This window comes from Cotesia typhae, unplaced genomic scaffold (assembly GCF_013202065.1).
Source record: "Cotesia typhae breed Kobodo isofemale line unplaced genomic scaffold, CoteBio_Ctyphae contig_123, whole genome shotgun sequence".
NCBI classification, from domain to species: Eukaryota; Metazoa; Arthropoda; class Insecta; order Hymenoptera; family Braconidae; genus Cotesia; species Cotesia typhae.
The window spans coordinates 2145640-2162159 of NW_027423715.1; the positions used below are offsets into that span (position 1 = coordinate 2145640).

Genomic DNA, 16520 nt, shown 5'->3' on the forward strand with positions numbered 1-16520 from the left:
CAAGTATATTCAACTTATCTTGTACTTTTTTCCACTTCATAAACTTCAAAATTATATTCTTATCTTACACTTTCGTATAATGTTACATACAAGTACGGCACATATATTACACTAAATTTACTATAAAAATTATTTTAAATCCAAGACGTTTTTACGCTTCAATAAATTCGGAGCGTACAATTTTTAATGATCTGTAATTTATAAAACGTACTATCAATTATTTATCTTTATTTATTTTTTCATTCAAAAAAATTATTTTGCAATTTTTAATTTTCATTCAATTTGTTAAATTGCTCGACAAAATTTTTTTATTTAAATAAAATCAATTTCTTTTATGTCAATAATTTTTGGGAAGAAAAAATTTCTTTTTTTAGAGATTGATTGTTACATTTTTCAATTAAATATTTTCAAAAATTATCAAGCCAAGTAACCTTTAATGGAAAATGAACTTTTCTTCAGATAAGCGTTGGTAATATCACCAGTCGGCAAAGTTGAAAAGTAAACAAGCCCTGACAGTAGATAAGAGTTTCCCACAAAAAATAACAAACCCTGAAACTACCAGGTGGACTTAGTTTGCAATTCCTGCCTACGAAAAAATTATTTCGTGGGAATATTTTTTATAAAATTTAAAAATTATATAATCGATACTAAATCAATGGGAAAGACTGCCGAAATTGATGATTAAAAAATGATGACTGTCAAGATAAATTTAAGCCTGCATCAAAGAGTCAGTAACGATCTGAATGAGGAATAATATTTAAATAACAACACTTAATACGATAAAAATACAATGACGTATCCAGATATGAAATATAGATGTCGACACAAAGATATAAACCGGTAAAATCTAGTAATCAGTGCGCAAGACATACTGCGCAATTCCATTGACCGATGCGAGAGAAAATAAGACAAGGGCCACCAATAGTAATTGTCGATGTCTTCGTGACAAGACTTGAGCGTGATCACTCGAGCGGTGTCATTCAATAGAATTTACATCATTGAAAGTGCATTTTCCAATTATATATACACCCAATCGTATATATACGTTATATTATTATTAATATTATAATAATAGCTAACTGGGTATTAATATCTCCATTTTATACACTTAAATTTTATCACAAAATCTTAAATCTCACAAACGACAAACTCGAAAGTGTTTAATATTTTTGTTTTTTTAAAAAAAGTAACGATCGTATCGCGCTTCATCTACTTCAATTGAGATTAACAGTTTATCATTCACATAAACAATCCATAAAGTTTGTTTCTTTAAGCTGCAATTGTTTTTAGGCAACGAGGGTCGTGGAAGATCCAACAAATCTATATTAAATAATACCAGCTCGGGATTTAATAAAAAATCCTCAAGGTGAGCTTTTTTCATTCATTTTATTAAATTTTATTAATATTATTATTAAATATCTAACCATAGATTTTAATAACAAAGCTAATCATTTAAACAAATTAGGTCAATAATTAAGTAATTAACCTCAGTGATTAATCCGCCTTTCTCTGTTACGTAAAATGTGACTAACCAGGATTTAAAAAATTTTTAATAATTAAGGGCGATGAATTGTTTTTAAAAAATAAATTATAAATCGATTTTGAATCTCGTAGTCGGAGCCGACTCAATTACGGTAGAGGGATGACGTAGAAAATCAATAATAGTAACCCTACCCCAACATCGAGTCTTGTCGTCAGCCATACGATTTTACTTAAACTGAATAAATTTTTATTTTGTTGCTAAAATAAAAACAAATAACAAATTATCTATTTAATTGTTCATCTAACGGAGCACTTAATACTAAAAGCGTGGACGGTATTGCTCAACGTTATCTTACAAAAGGAAGTATATGATTTCCCGCGTCCGGAAGATATTGATGGGCTTTACATATATATATATATATATATTATAATACAATGTGCTATACATATAGCAGGCTATGCATTAACGTCAGATAGGCACACATAAACATTTCTACACCTACGTACAAAGTACTTCTTTATATGTACGAATACATTTATAGACACATGTTCAAGTGCGACGTTTCTTATATTAGTCACCGGGTCGGTATATTCCTAGTTCATACTGTTATGTATATACATATACATCGACCAATATATAATGGTAGTCTTCATTAAAGTTAAGAGGACGAAAATTGGGCCACTTAACCAACTAACTCTTCTATTCTCAACTCGTTTAATTTCAAAATTTTTATTTCGACATAATATTATTTTGTTTGTGTGTTTTAACTTTCTGTAAGTTAATGTGTCATAACACTTTTTTTTTTTTTTTTTTTTTTTTTTTTTGGAGAAATAACACATTTTAATGGCATTTTTGAGCATGGCGATGTGAGCACGACTTGCATGTGTTTGTTGTATATAGTCTTGAAAAAAGTAAAATTAAAATATTTCAGAAAATTTTAATATTTTAATATTACTTTGTAGATATTTATTTATTTATGACAGTATTGAAATTAACAAAAATTGAATTTTAATTTTTACGAAAATAATTTTTGGAGTTTTTTAAATTTATTTTCTATTTTAAAAATTTATTGATAAAAATTTATAAAAAAAAATTTTAATAAAAAATATTAAAATTTATTCTACTCGCGTTTAAATATTTATTTATCGATGTATGACCGAAAATGGGGTGGAACCCCTTTCCAAATGTGTAATTACCTCGCCGGTTAATTTCAGGTCATTAATTTCCATGCTACTGAAATTAGCAGACCTGAAAATGATCTGCTTTTTTCCGACAAATAAATATTAAAAAAAAAAAAGATTTTTTTTAATTCTTTGCATGTATGTAAATATGTAAATAAAATGAATCTAATGAATCATAAGTCATAAATAAATATCTATCGATAATAAATAATAAAAATAAGTATTAATAAAAACTCACAACCATAACTAATAAAATTAGAATAATTGTTATTTATTTTTTATTTTATTTATTTAAATTTAAATTGTTAATTTGTCTTGACCAATGTGTCCCAATGCTTTCGGTCACGCCTACGATGTCCAGTGCGCACAGCATCAACCGATATTTAAGTTGGCACGCCGCCTCATCTCAAAAGTCGTATCATCATCTTTATCGTAATAAACCAACAGCTAAACACAATACAACAGGAAATTTGTGTCATCGTTAAATTCTGAGGCTCTGAGATTGATAAATAATAAAACTAGTTTTGAATAACCGAACAAAATAGTAACGAAAGGGGTTAAAAAGTGCCGCGATGCCGGCAAACAATGGAACTTCTTACCGATCATTAGATGATCTAGGTGAAAATGTTTATAAAAGTACGACGATCGTCGAGCAAACCCACCAGACAATGAGTCAAAGTGTGTTGGATAGTGTAAAAAAAGCCTTCAATTTTGCTGCACCCAAAGTCGAGCTCAGGAGAAAGGATCCGCTCATCGATGACCGTACGGAAAGCATTTCCATTGTTACTAGGTACGTTACAATCGTTACCGGTTTTTTATTATTATTATTATTATTATTATTATTATTATTATTATTATTACTATTATTGTTATTAATTGTTTAGTTAATGCGTAGAGGTGTAGGGTATGTTTAGTTTGTGGTTAAATAAATAAATAAAATAAAATAACGATTTAAAAATCGATACTACCGATCGTAGAAAGTCGATCTCGAGGGATTGCAAGTTGACACTGCGGCTATCGATCCGGCCTGTGTAAAAAGGCCAAGAGGTAAGCCGCATGCAACTTATATTTATTTAAATTTATATGAAAACATAAACTCCATTAACATATATATGAGCTTTTATTAATAATTATAATTATTAATATGTGCATGTTATGGCTTTTTATATTTTTAGCACACCGCCCGCTTTTTAGCATGCTTTAGTTAAGTGTGCGTGTGATTATTTTTGTTTTATATATATATTTATAATAATTATTCATAATTTTAATTATATACGTTGTAATGTAACATAATTAATTTTTAATAAAATTTATTCAATTAAAGCAAGAGTTGACGCGAAGGATTAATATGTTGTTGTGTGTGATTTTGGATCTAATAATTTTGTTTTAGGAACAAAAAAAATATGCCGACCGCCGCTTGTCCCGAGGAGTCAGCGCTGCTGGGGTGAGTATCCGATTATTTAAAAAAAGAAGAACTTTTATATAAAAGTTTTATTTTATGGAGTTTTACTCTCATGGATTTATTAACAAGACGTTATTTGAAAATTATAATTTACTGATAATTATGAAATGTTTAAGTGGATGGGTAAATTGTGAACGAAAGAATGTAGACTATAAAGTATGCATTGCTAGAGAATGATATTTTTCGATATATAGTTATAGTTACTTTTTAAAGTAGTTAGAATTTTGCATTTTATACAACATACGTAATACACTGTACACTGTACCTTATATATTATATTATATTATATTATACTGGCGATAGTTCATCTGTTCATACATATATTATATATATTGTTAGATTTATGAAAAGTATATCATACAGCAATGATTTATAGATTTTTGCTACTGTATTATGCTCTATCACGCTAGCACTTAGAATTCTTTTCATCGAAATTTTTATCCGCGGTCTCTATTCAACCTACAATTGTATTCATATTCTCTTTAGTTTCGAATCGATTTTCGTGATTTTATTATCATTAATAATTAAGAATAGAAAACTAAGATTAGGTTTTCTTTGGGAAAAAAATTTAGGGTTCAGAACAATGAAAGTCTGGGACAAAAGAATTTTTTTAAAAATATTAACAATGAAGAGAAAATTTTTAAAATTCACCCTTCATGAAAATAGTTGATACTATCTTTCTTTTCTTTTTTAATAAAAGCTTTTAGGACTTTTTTTTTTTCAATGGATAATTTTTTGGAGAACGGAAATGAATTTTTTTTAAACGAATTAATTTTTTTTTTTTAATTCTACAATTGTAAAATTAAAATTTCAATTTAAAAAAAAATTTTTTTTGAATTGTATTTTCACGATTGTTTTGTTCACAGTAATTTAAAACTTTTTATAAAATTCTCCTGTTTAAAAACTGTTATCAAAGTTGTAAATAGCTGATTTAAAAATTCTCTAAACTTAAACTCTATTTTAAAATTTTCTTCTAAATAAAATTTTTATATTATGTAAAAAAAAGTTATAAAATGTAATATGAATTCAAGTAAATTCTTCGAAAAGTTTTCATAGAGCTAAAGATTATTTAAATTTTTATATTCATATTTTAACTTTAAAAAAAAAAAGCTTTAACTATATTGAATACAAACACTTGTAAAATTTACTTTTTACATAATTCAAAAAATATATTATTACTGTTTCCCAATAAATAATAAATCAAACCATTGTTAGAGGTACAGTGACAACACAAACAATTTTTATTAACAAGTTAACATGATGCAACGTGTTTAATTGTCGCAACTCCGTTAATTACAAACACACTACACAAAACTCGACAGTCAAAAAGTGTAACAAATATTTATTTAACAATCCTAATCAACGAATAAGCGCCTAATGTTTACGTCTATAGTCTAAGCAACAAAAAAAAATGCTTTCTCCTATTATCTATATCTTTTTTTTAGTACATGTGTCATTAAATGGATTCCTTACAAGTGTAAAGTATTATAAAGAATAAAAGACTGAAGTTACGATCAATCATAATAAATTGTTATACAAGTTTCGAAATGCATTTTATTTTATTTTTTTTTCTTTTTCTATTTAATATTTTTCAGTCTCTATTTTAGCACCGAGCCCGCAAATACTTTCTAGGACTAATGTAAGGAATAATTCGCCTTCATATTTACAAATGTATAGATTTTACGGTCGAGAGTAAAACTATCGACAAGCATAAAATCAATATCGTGGGAAAACGAGGCCACAAAACGGAAATTTAGTTGACCTCGATAAAAAAATTCACAATAGTAGTTATTTCATTAGTTATATTATTATTTTTATTATTTTTCATTGAAACTTTATCTGAAGTTAAAAAACTTTTAATTTATAGTCTCTGAGTTTTATTTATCGGAGCCATTATATAACTATAATGAGAGCATGTACGTGAAAATGGAACTAATTACAGTGAGTACATCGTACATCGCCCAGCTCTCCATCGATCGATAAATTCTAGACATTGCGACGCCATCGCAGTCCAAAAATATTCTCTATATTACTACACCTTTTTTTTTTCATATATTTATATTCCTCTCTATTATATATGAACTAGACTTTTTCGCCCCTTTTACCCTATTGTATTTTATTATCCGAGTTCTGGAGCACCAATTTGCGAAATTAAAATTCTAAGTTGTTGAAACCCATTCTCAGAATCGACAGAATAATTTACATCCTCTGACGTGGATAGTTAATGTAATTAAGGAGGTCCTTTTACTCATCAGCCAAATTAAGAAAACTTTATTCAAAACTAAATATTTAATAAATTAAACTAAGAATTTAAGTAGAAAGATTTTTGGGTTCAAGCCAATTTTTTTTTTTTTCTGTACTAATAACATAAAATTGTCAATTTTTGATATTTTTATGAGATAAAATTTGTAATTTCCTCGCTATTTTTTCATTTTTATTGTTAGCAGATGTAATGAATTTATTTGAAAAAGACAAGAAGATTCATAAATGAATAAATGAAACAAAAAGTTGTTTACAAAGTAGAAAAATCAATATAAAAAGTTTTATCCGGGCAATAAATAAGAAAAGAAATAAAATAAAAAATAAAAGAAAAAAGTTATCGAGAGGAACTTATAAGTCACGACGCTGTTGTTTTTGACGTCAGGAAATTCAATCGTTTGTATATTTTATTCACGTTTTAAGCTACAGTGTACGTTTCTACAATGTAAAGTAGACTTTATGTAAAAAAATTAATACTTTAAAAAAAGTTATATTTATATTAATAATAAATAATAAATAATATATGCTACGTATAATATAGGTGTACTATATTGATTGATCTATTAACTTTAAGCCGTAACCCGTAACCGCAAAAAAAGGAATAAATGACTGACAGTTTTTCCATAATGAGCAATAAAGAAAAAATGATTGTTATAAATAACAAATTACAATATAAACTATTTTTAGCAACATATGACCTTAATTACATGCTAAAGTTTATTATCTAATTATTTCTAGCACAATGCCATCAGATAGCATGGATGATATCGAGCTGAAAAATATCCAACTCCAGTTTCCTGCGTTGAGATACCTGAGCAAAGATGATGGCTCTGTCAGAGAGGAGAGAGTTGAAACGGACAAAGGAATTTTGGTGGTCGCTGTTCAAGGCAATCGCGCTAAACCTGCCATCCTAACTTATCATGACCTAGGCCTTAATTGTCAGTAAATAAACAATAATTATTTTATTTACTGTAAAATTTAGTTGAAGATCATTTCTAACTAAAATTAATTTTTTTAATGTTTAATTTAAGTTTTGTTAATTGATTTTACTTTTACAGACATTTCGAGCTTCCAGGCATTCTTTAATTACATTGATATGCGAGTATTGCTCGAAAACTTTTGTGTTTACCATGTAAATGCACCCGGTCAAGAGGAGGGAGCACCAACATTACCTTTCGAGTAAGTTTTTAGATTATTTTGTGATTAAATTTGTGCTGGAATTATTATTATTATTGAAATTTATTCAAGTTTCAAGGGTAAAATCTGTTAATATAGTGTTGACATTTTAAAATGAAGTATTTTAAAAAAATTTTAATTTACTACTTTAATTAGTGAATTATGTCTTAACATTGATAATAATTTCTGTTAATTTTTTTAGATTTGAACTTTGTATCAATACTAGTATATATGATACATTTTCAATCAATTTAGAAGTAATGTAATTTTTTATACTTCAAAAATCAATTTTCTATTTTTGATATTGACGCTAACAGACAGTTAACAAATTATAATTTTATTAAAAAATGAAATAGTACTATATTATTCAAAAAGTACACTTGTAGAATTTTTTCAACTTTGATATGCGGAATTAAAAAAAAAACCTTTTAAACGTTTATTTTTTTTTTAATTAAAAAAATTCCTTAATGCTTGTCAATTAAAAAAAAATTATATTCAGAGTTCTTTTCTAAATTTTTTTCACATATCGATACTGCCATTCTAATATTGACTTTTTTTTGAAAAATAGAATCACAATAATATTATGCAAGTCATGTTAAAAATTTAAAGGTCCAATGGTTTAATAACTATTTTTAAATAAATATTTTCATCCGTTGAATTCCATTTAATCAATGTTAAAAATAAACTGTTTTTACCATCTGCCTTAATATTTTCTAAATGTGGGTTTCATAAATTTACTTTATCACAATTAATTTACTAAAAAAGTCTTAAAAATTTTCTAATATCTATTAACTTCATTATCATTCTCAATAAAAAGAGGAAAAAAAAAAATCAAATTCAAGCTATTAAAAAATATTAATTATTCGCTATGAAATAATGCAACTACGAGTACAACCTTCTACTCAATAATTGGAGTAATTTAATAATAAATTTGCGTTAATTCAATAATTCAGATAAAATCATAATTTACATCCTGTACTAATTTTATAATGAGAAGAAGAGAGATTAATGTTTTTTCTTATTGCAGCTACGTTTATCCGACGATGGACGAGTTAGCACAACAGCTGCTATTTGTGCTGGGGCACTTTGGCTTGAAATCGGTTATCGGTTTCGGCGTGGGTGCCGGGGCCAATATCCTCGCGCGGTTCGCTTTGGCTCATCCCAGCAAAGTTAATGCGTTGTGTTTGATAAATTGCATCTCAACGCAAGCCGGGTGGATCGAGTGGGGATATCAGAAACTTAACGTTCGTCATCTAAGGTCACAGGGTATGACTCAAGGTGTTCTGGATTATCTTATGTGGCATCACTTCGGCCGAGTATGTTGTTTAATTAACCCTACTATAAGTTATTGCTCCTTACTTAACAATCCCCATTACATTAATAATGATGATGATAAATAAAAAAAATAAAAAATTATTATTTTTTTGTTTTCCATGCCGGAGAAAAAATCTGATCTTGTTATTTTTTTTCTAGGGAACCGAAGAGAGAAATCACGATTTGGCTCAAGTTTACACCAACTACTTCGAACGGAAAGTAAACCCAACGAATCTCGCACTATTTATCGACAGCTATGTAAGACGTACTGACTTAAATATTAACCGCGAACTAGACCCGACACGCAAAAAGGACGTTCCGACATTAAAAGTCCCTATTATCAATATCACCGGAGCTTTGAGTCCTCACGTTGATGATACTGTTACGCTTAATGGCCGATTGGATCCAACCAATAGTACATGGATGAAAGTAAGTGATTTTTCGTTTAATCACCGATTCATGCATAATTATAATTATTAATTAAACTTACCTTGATTTTATTAAAAAAATTATATCAAAAAAATTATTTTAAATTATTCAAAAGAATTATTTTAAAGAGATCTTTAGTTCATGTTGAAACTTATCGTGAGATGATATAATATTTAACAAAAGCTTATTTTAATCACCTATGAATGATTTAACGCTAATTGAACTATAAATTTAGATTGATATTAATTATCAAATACACATTGATGGGTTCTAATGAATTTATTGAGCTCATAAATTTTGATAAACTTTTTCAAAATTAACGCAAATTGATTATTAATTTGAAGAATCCTAAGGATTAATAGTTTAAATAAAAATAACTTCCATAAGTTTTAATAATTAGAAATTAAAATTCTATCGATTAATTATTCAATTGTAGTATTATCTATCTAGTCAATTACTACCACGATTAACATTCATGCTGATTATTACCAAGTCAAATATGTTTTATTCCAATAGTAAGACTATAAAATTTCCCTTTTTAATTTATTAAAATTAAAATTTGTTTTTCTGTATGATTCTCATTTAATGTTTTATTATTTTATTCATGATGGTACTAATATTATTATGTTTCTTCAAATTTAATACCTAAAATTTTACATACGAAATAAAATTTAAGAATTCTTGTTAAATTTGAATAGTACATAAAACAAATGTATGTCCTCAGGTTTTATGTTATCTTAAGATAATAAAACTTTTGACAAGAATATATTTATTTTACGGTGTAATCAAATATAACTATAGTTGTTGAGTGTTATTTTGACGGGAAAAATTTGTGGTACGGAAACCAGAGACGACATAACCTTATTTTTATGAATGTCTTCATGAATAGCAAATAAAAGATATGAAGAAATAATAATTTATTTTATTTCACTAAAAATATTTCAAAAATATTAATAATTATTAATGTTACTTTAAATATTAAATCAAAAATTTCTTAATTCAATTTTTTTCCAACCCTACTACGAACAATTTAATTTAATAATTGAATTTTCCATAAAACTTTTTTAAATTAATTAAAAAATTAAAAATCTTAATCAAAGAGAACACTTAACTAAAAAATTAGTTTAAAAATTATTTGCTTTCAGAAGAAATAATTGAAGCAATTGAATTTTATATAGAAGCTTTTGTATAAAAACAGAATTAAACTGATAATTTAATTTCTATTGTCCAACAATGAACAAACTAAAGATCATAGTTATATAAAATATATATAATAAATAATATATAATATATGACTTACATGAAATGTTGAATGATCAAACAGATATCAGACTGCGGCATGGTCCTTGAAGAACAACCGGGAAAAGTAAGCGAAGCCTTTCGACTATTTCTCCAAGGTGAAGGATACGGTAAGTGAGCGTTGCTGAAAAGTAAATAAAATAAAATTTCAGAAAATACAATAATAACAATATAAATATAAATAAAAAAAATCTATATCTATATACCTCTGAACAATATTAATCGCCAATTAAATTTTATGCGAATAAATATTATCAATACAACTAATAATAAATACAATAGCTTTTAAAATAAGTAATGTGGGCGTAGTTCCGTCTTTTTGTTTTATAATCGAGCATAAGCATTCAACTACTAAGTAATTGGTCCTTAATGCTCTCAATAATTATATTAATTAACCAAAGATTAAATTTTGACGGTACATTATTAAATATATAAGATATTTCGATAAAATACTGAATAAAATTGGTCTATGTATCTATACTGAATATTTAATTAAATGTAACACTTGAAGAGTTAGAATTAAGCTGCAGTGTTAAATACTGTCTTAGTAACCAGTAATTGGCCTAAATTCAAATGGTATTTGAATTTTAATTATTATCATTGAAATGTTTGAATTTATATTATATTATTTGGAGTGTAGAGTTTAGAGTAAATTGTTGATCGTTGATCTTGTTCGAAGTAGAGAATTTATAAAAGTAGAGGTCTAAAAATTATAACGTTAAGTAAATTTTCATTGATGGTTAATCAGTTATCGATTTTTAAGTAATTTATCAGTAACATTTATCACTTTCATTAAATCAAATCCATTAATAAAATAATTCAAGTTGAAGTTAAGTAAATTCTATTAAAAAAAAAAAAAAAAAAAAAAAAAAAAACCATCTGATGTCAAGTTTGCTTCTTACAAAAAAAGTAAATAAATAAAAAATAACAAAATATATTTATATTGTCGTGAGAAAAAGAAAAAACGTGACTTTTATATTGATTAAATTCGTTCGTTGATTCTGTTTGGCTTTTTTTTCGTCACTAAATATTACACAATACTTGCACTTGACACTCAACATAATGTATACACTTGAAATATATATATAAACAATAAATATAAATATATATTTATTTAGAGACAATTATTTAATATTGACAATGATAATAATAATTGATTGTTATTATTATTATTTTTGTTATTTTAAACCTAAATTAAGATTTGATAATGACAGTAATTATAATTATCAATTTTATTATTATTATCGTTTAATTTGTTACAATTATAAATAATAATTTATATTGTAAGAAAAAAAATAAATATTTTATGTCAAAAATCAAAAACCGATACGAAGTAAAAAATAAAAAATAATGACAACAATAGCAAGTCCCGTTAAATTTTTGAATCCCAATTTTATTAAAAATAGAGAGATTAAAACACTAAAAACAATTAAAAAAAAAAAAAAGTATTCATGCTCACCAATTTGCGCCTTTATTTCCCACGCGTCTCGGATCGATCGAGTGGTATGTATTTTAAAAATCTACAAAACAATTAAAACACACAAGTTTTAAATAAAATTAGAAGGCATCGTATATTATTATTTTGAGCTTTGTTGGCATAAATTGCTTAGTTCTTTATTATTTTAAAATTATTATTATTTACCGCAAAACGAAGAAGATATTAATGTCTTTTTAAAATTAATATTCTGTCATATGTGATTATTGTTATAAGTTACAAGTTATTGTTATAATAAATGTCAATTAAACAATCATTCGCGTTACATCACAAGCCATGCATTAGAATTTTTTTTTTTTTTTTAAAGAAGCACAATTGTTGAACAACATTTGTTTTTATTATTTTTTTGTTCATTTATGTTATTTTATTTTTAATGGATTATGATTATCTACTTAAGTTAATGTTTTGTTATGTCATAATTATTATCATTTTTTATTTTATTTTTTTTCATGACCTTTAGTGGTGAAAAGCTCGCGGAAGCCGTTGACGCCTACAACATCCGAAGGTAATTGTAATTAGGAATTGAAGCAGCAAGGAACCGATCATTGCCGTTGGCCAATTTCTTGGCCATTTCTAATTGTTGAGTAAGTCGGAGTTCAAAATATTATCGGGTTGTAATAATGAAAATTAATTTTTTAATTAATAATAAACCTTCTTTTTATCTATTATTAATTATTTTTTATTGTTAATATTAACGTTCGATTTTTATTTTTTAATATTTTTACTAATATCTTCAATCATATTTCGAGTAATTTTTATATTTTATTATTTTCATTTGGTAATATGTCATTTAAATAATTGTCAAAAATTAATATCATAATTCACTTATTTGCTGTAAAAAATTAAAAATTATTAAGAGAATAACCAAAATTATCAGATTACACTTTGAATTTTTACATTCAATATTTAACAAGAAACTGACTCTATTTTAATTTAAAAAAAAAATTGCAAATTTCTCACAAATTAAATTAATAAAATAAGTAATATTTTTTCACTAAAAAGAAAGTAATGTTTTAATTTTAATACAATTAAATTTTAATAGTGGCAATTAAAAAAAAATTACTATATTTTTAATCCAATTAAGACTTCAATAGGGTTCACTAATTTCTTACTCGATCCCCAGATGCCTCCGCGCGATATCAAGAAAACAATGGATTAATTTTTTAGAGCTCAAATAAGTGGATCCTCGAAAGTAATTATAAAAATTACGATATCGTAAAATAATTTAAAAACAATTAAAAAAAAAATGACAATTACCGAATGAAATTGAAAATAACTAATATGTATAATAAATAATTAGTCTCGGTTTTTAATTTAACTAATAAACTCAATACAAGTTAAAAACAATAACCTTCTCTGTTGGAAAACTAGTATTTTTCCCTAGCGGCTCTCGCTCGATTGTGGTAGGAAAATTTCAACAGACTTTTATACATAAATATATAAATATATATAAACTTACAGCTAACATACTAAACAGAAAAAAATTGCACCTAGAGTAGAGTCAATGGCAATCACAAATTTAAAACAAATACTCGTGAACAAAATATAGTCTTCAATAAATAACTATATACGCACACAACAATAATAACACGTACACATTAATTATACTTTGAGTTGCATGTGCGCTTGTTTTTGGTTTATAATATTATTTTTACTTTAATCATTTATTTGTCAATTAATTACTTAAAATTATCATTGATTTGTGAATTAACAACTATAATATTGTGGACCATAATCACCTCTCACTGTCACTCATATGTAATTCGATAAATCAAAAAACTCATAATATGTGTGTCGATACATCTTATTTAATCACTTTTATATTTATTGAAAAAAAAAAAAAACTATACTATTACTAGCTAATATTATTATTACTAATAATATTGAATTAATCAATCAATTGAATTAAATTTTTCTAAAAGTAAGCTTTGATTTATACTAAATATCATAATTTTTCCGATTTCAGTGGCTCCACTGTCACCATTAAAAATGGCTGATTATCGCTTAGCGTCATTAGAAGGACTTAATCATTTTTGTTCGAAAAAATTTGATTGGCCGACCGCCACTATCCACATTACAGAGAATCCCATATCAGAAGCTGTCGTTTGCTAAATTATAAATGTAAAGCGTTTATTATCTTTATAAGTAACAAAAAAAAAAAAAAAAAAACAATTGTACGCTTTGCAATTTTAATTTAACCAACAAACCACTCAATAATTGTTATAAATTATTAAAATCAAGGAGGAGTTTTTAAAAAACCAACCAACCAACCAACAATTACCAATTACCGATTATTTAAATTATTTCATAATTTAAATCCAGGATTGGTTTCGTCTGTACACAACGATCGTTAATTATTTTCATCGAAGACGATATCACGAACTACAAAAAAAAATAAACAATAATATCAGAATTTTTAAACATTTACAAATTTACAATTGGCCTACGGAATAAATTAACAGAACGAACCATATCTTTATGGAATAAGTACTACTCATATCGAAAAATTATAACGAAAAACAAAATCTTATTTAATTATTAAATAATTGTTTAATTGATTGAATCCCTAGGTAGTTAGATAGTTAGTTAGTTATTATTAATTATTATTATTATGATTATTTATAAAAAAAAAAAAAATGAAAAATTAGATGTTTAAAAATTAGTTCGCGCATTATTTGCACTCCTGCCTAACGTAAAAACAAATAACAAGGGAATTAAAATAGATAAATAGGTCCCACTTTAAAAGTAAGTATAAAACTATAATTAATTAAAAAGTTTAAAATGGTTTGGTAGGTCTCCAATGGGTTGCCCAATCCCCAAGCCTCTAGAGTGATATAATAAGACGTGCCTGCATTTAAATACGAATTCTTATAACCTAACAATACAAACAAAAACAAACTATTTAATAATTAATTGTTTAATTTTGTTATTTTGTACGAGTATATTTTTTATTGATAAGACAAAAGATTTTATTCCATAATACCGAGAATGATGATATGTGTTATCTTTTGCTTTTGAATTAATATTGTTATTGTTATTGCTATAATTATTACTACTGTTACTATTGTCATTATTATTAATATTATTGTTATTATTATTATTATTGTTGTTATTATTATGATTATAAATTATTTGAACGCTCGTCTTCTAATTGCGCTGACATGAATGCTGAAGCATGATGGGTTAGTTGCTGAACAATATTACAAATGTGCATACGTGTTTGATCTGAGCTGTAAAATAATATTTTAAAACTGTTGACAATGCATTAAGCGAGCTAAATGTTTAGATAATACTTAAGTAATGTTAGTTATACTATATATTGCAATATTATATATATATATATATATATATATATATATATATATATATATATATATATATATATATATATATAAATGTTTCATTATAAAATGTTTTACACAGTAATCAGTAACGTAATTATAATTATTACTATAAATAAATATAAATATAATGGTTAAAATAAATGGAATTCTAAATGATAATAATAATGAACAAAAAATATACGTAAAGTGACAGATAAATGCAGGCTACGAAAATCCTATTTAATTGTTGCATTGAATTGATGTAATATAAAAAAAAAAAAAAAAAAAAAAAAAAAAAAAAAATTAAAAAAAAAAGAAACTAAGTTAAATGGGTGTCGAAAATTGCAGCAGCTATCACTGCTAGAATCATGCATAGAATATTTGCGTGTTGCCTTATCATATGTGAAGAAACTTTTCGATGCGGTGTGGCATCGTTATAATTATAATAATGATACAAATAATTATAATAATAATAATACAATAATAATAATGATGATAATACTAATAATAATGATAATTGTATTGGCTTGGCGCACTGGCGGTAATAGGAGTTACGACAAGCACCTGAACATTTTACTAAAAGTTATAATAATAATGACAATGTATATTCTCAGTGATTACATGAAATGTGAAGGAAAAGATTGATGATAATGATAAATATATATAAATGAGAGGTGAGACAACGGAGATTCTGAATAAGAGTTGTTAAGTTAATTAATAAATTCATTTTAAAAAAGTATTGTTCTGTTGATATGAGTTTCGTTTATGAGGAATAGCATCGGATGGAGCTTTCAATTTTAAAAAAATAAACTCATTGATATGCGTACGCACCGATAATATATATACATCTTGTTATTTGTAATAAATAAAAAAAAAATTAATAAGAATTGTTGCTTTTTTTTTTTTTTTTTTTTTTTTTTTTTTAGTTACCTTGAGTAGTTAAGAATTTATTTTTAGTTATTAAAATAAATTTTTCCTAAAATTTTTTTAATTATTAAAATTTTAATTGATTAATTTTTTTAAAAATATTTACTAAATACTTGTCATAATAAATTGACTTTCGGTGAGAAAAATATTAAATCTTGAAAAGGCAAAAATT

At 25.5% G+C, this 16520-nt stretch overlaps 1 protein-coding gene across 7 annotated transcripts; it reads left to right on the forward strand.

Moving 5' to 3' along the window:
• The first annotated feature begins 933 nt into the window (after positions 1-933).
• On the forward strand, positions 934-16308 carry Mesk2 (misexpression suppressor of KSR 2). 7 transcript variants are annotated; one of them, XM_074257973.1, is made up of 10 exons: positions 934-1083; positions 1291-1366; positions 3026-3454; positions 4055-4108; positions 7124-7323; positions 7444-7564; positions 8589-8877; positions 9035-9304; positions 10629-10713; positions 14065-16308. In XM_074257973.1, the coding sequence occupies exons 3-10, from the start codon at positions 3237-3239 to the stop codon at positions 14208-14210; spliced, it is 1383 nt and encodes a 460-aa protein (XP_074114074.1). In that variant the 5' UTR covers positions 934-1083; positions 1291-1366; positions 3026-3236; the 3' UTR covers positions 14211-16308. The 7 variants fall into 7 exon arrangements, 5 of the variants coding, with proteins under 5 accessions (XP_074114074.1, XP_074114087.1, XP_074114097.1 ...); XR_012480863.1 differs by having other exon boundaries at positions 941-1366; positions 14065-15400; positions 15522-16308; XR_012480872.1 differs by adding an exon at positions 12559-12682 and having other exon boundaries at positions 944-1366; positions 14065-14296.
• The last annotated feature ends 212 nt before the right edge of the window (positions 16309-16520 follow it).

Bases quoted from the DNA above. Each gene is read 5' to 3' on its own strand.
- Mesk2 (XM_074257973.1), top strand. From the start codon at position 3,237: ATGCCGGCAAACAATGGAACTTCTTACCGATCATTAGATGATCTAGGT. The intron at 3,455-4,054 runs GTACGTTACAAT...ATTTTGTTTTAG, and splicing joins AGCATTTCCATTGTTACTAG to GAACAAAAAAAATATGCCGA. The intron at 8,878-9,034 runs GTATGTTGTTTA...TTTTTTTTCTAG, and splicing joins TGTGGCATCACTTCGGCCGA to GGAACCGAAGAGAGAAATCA.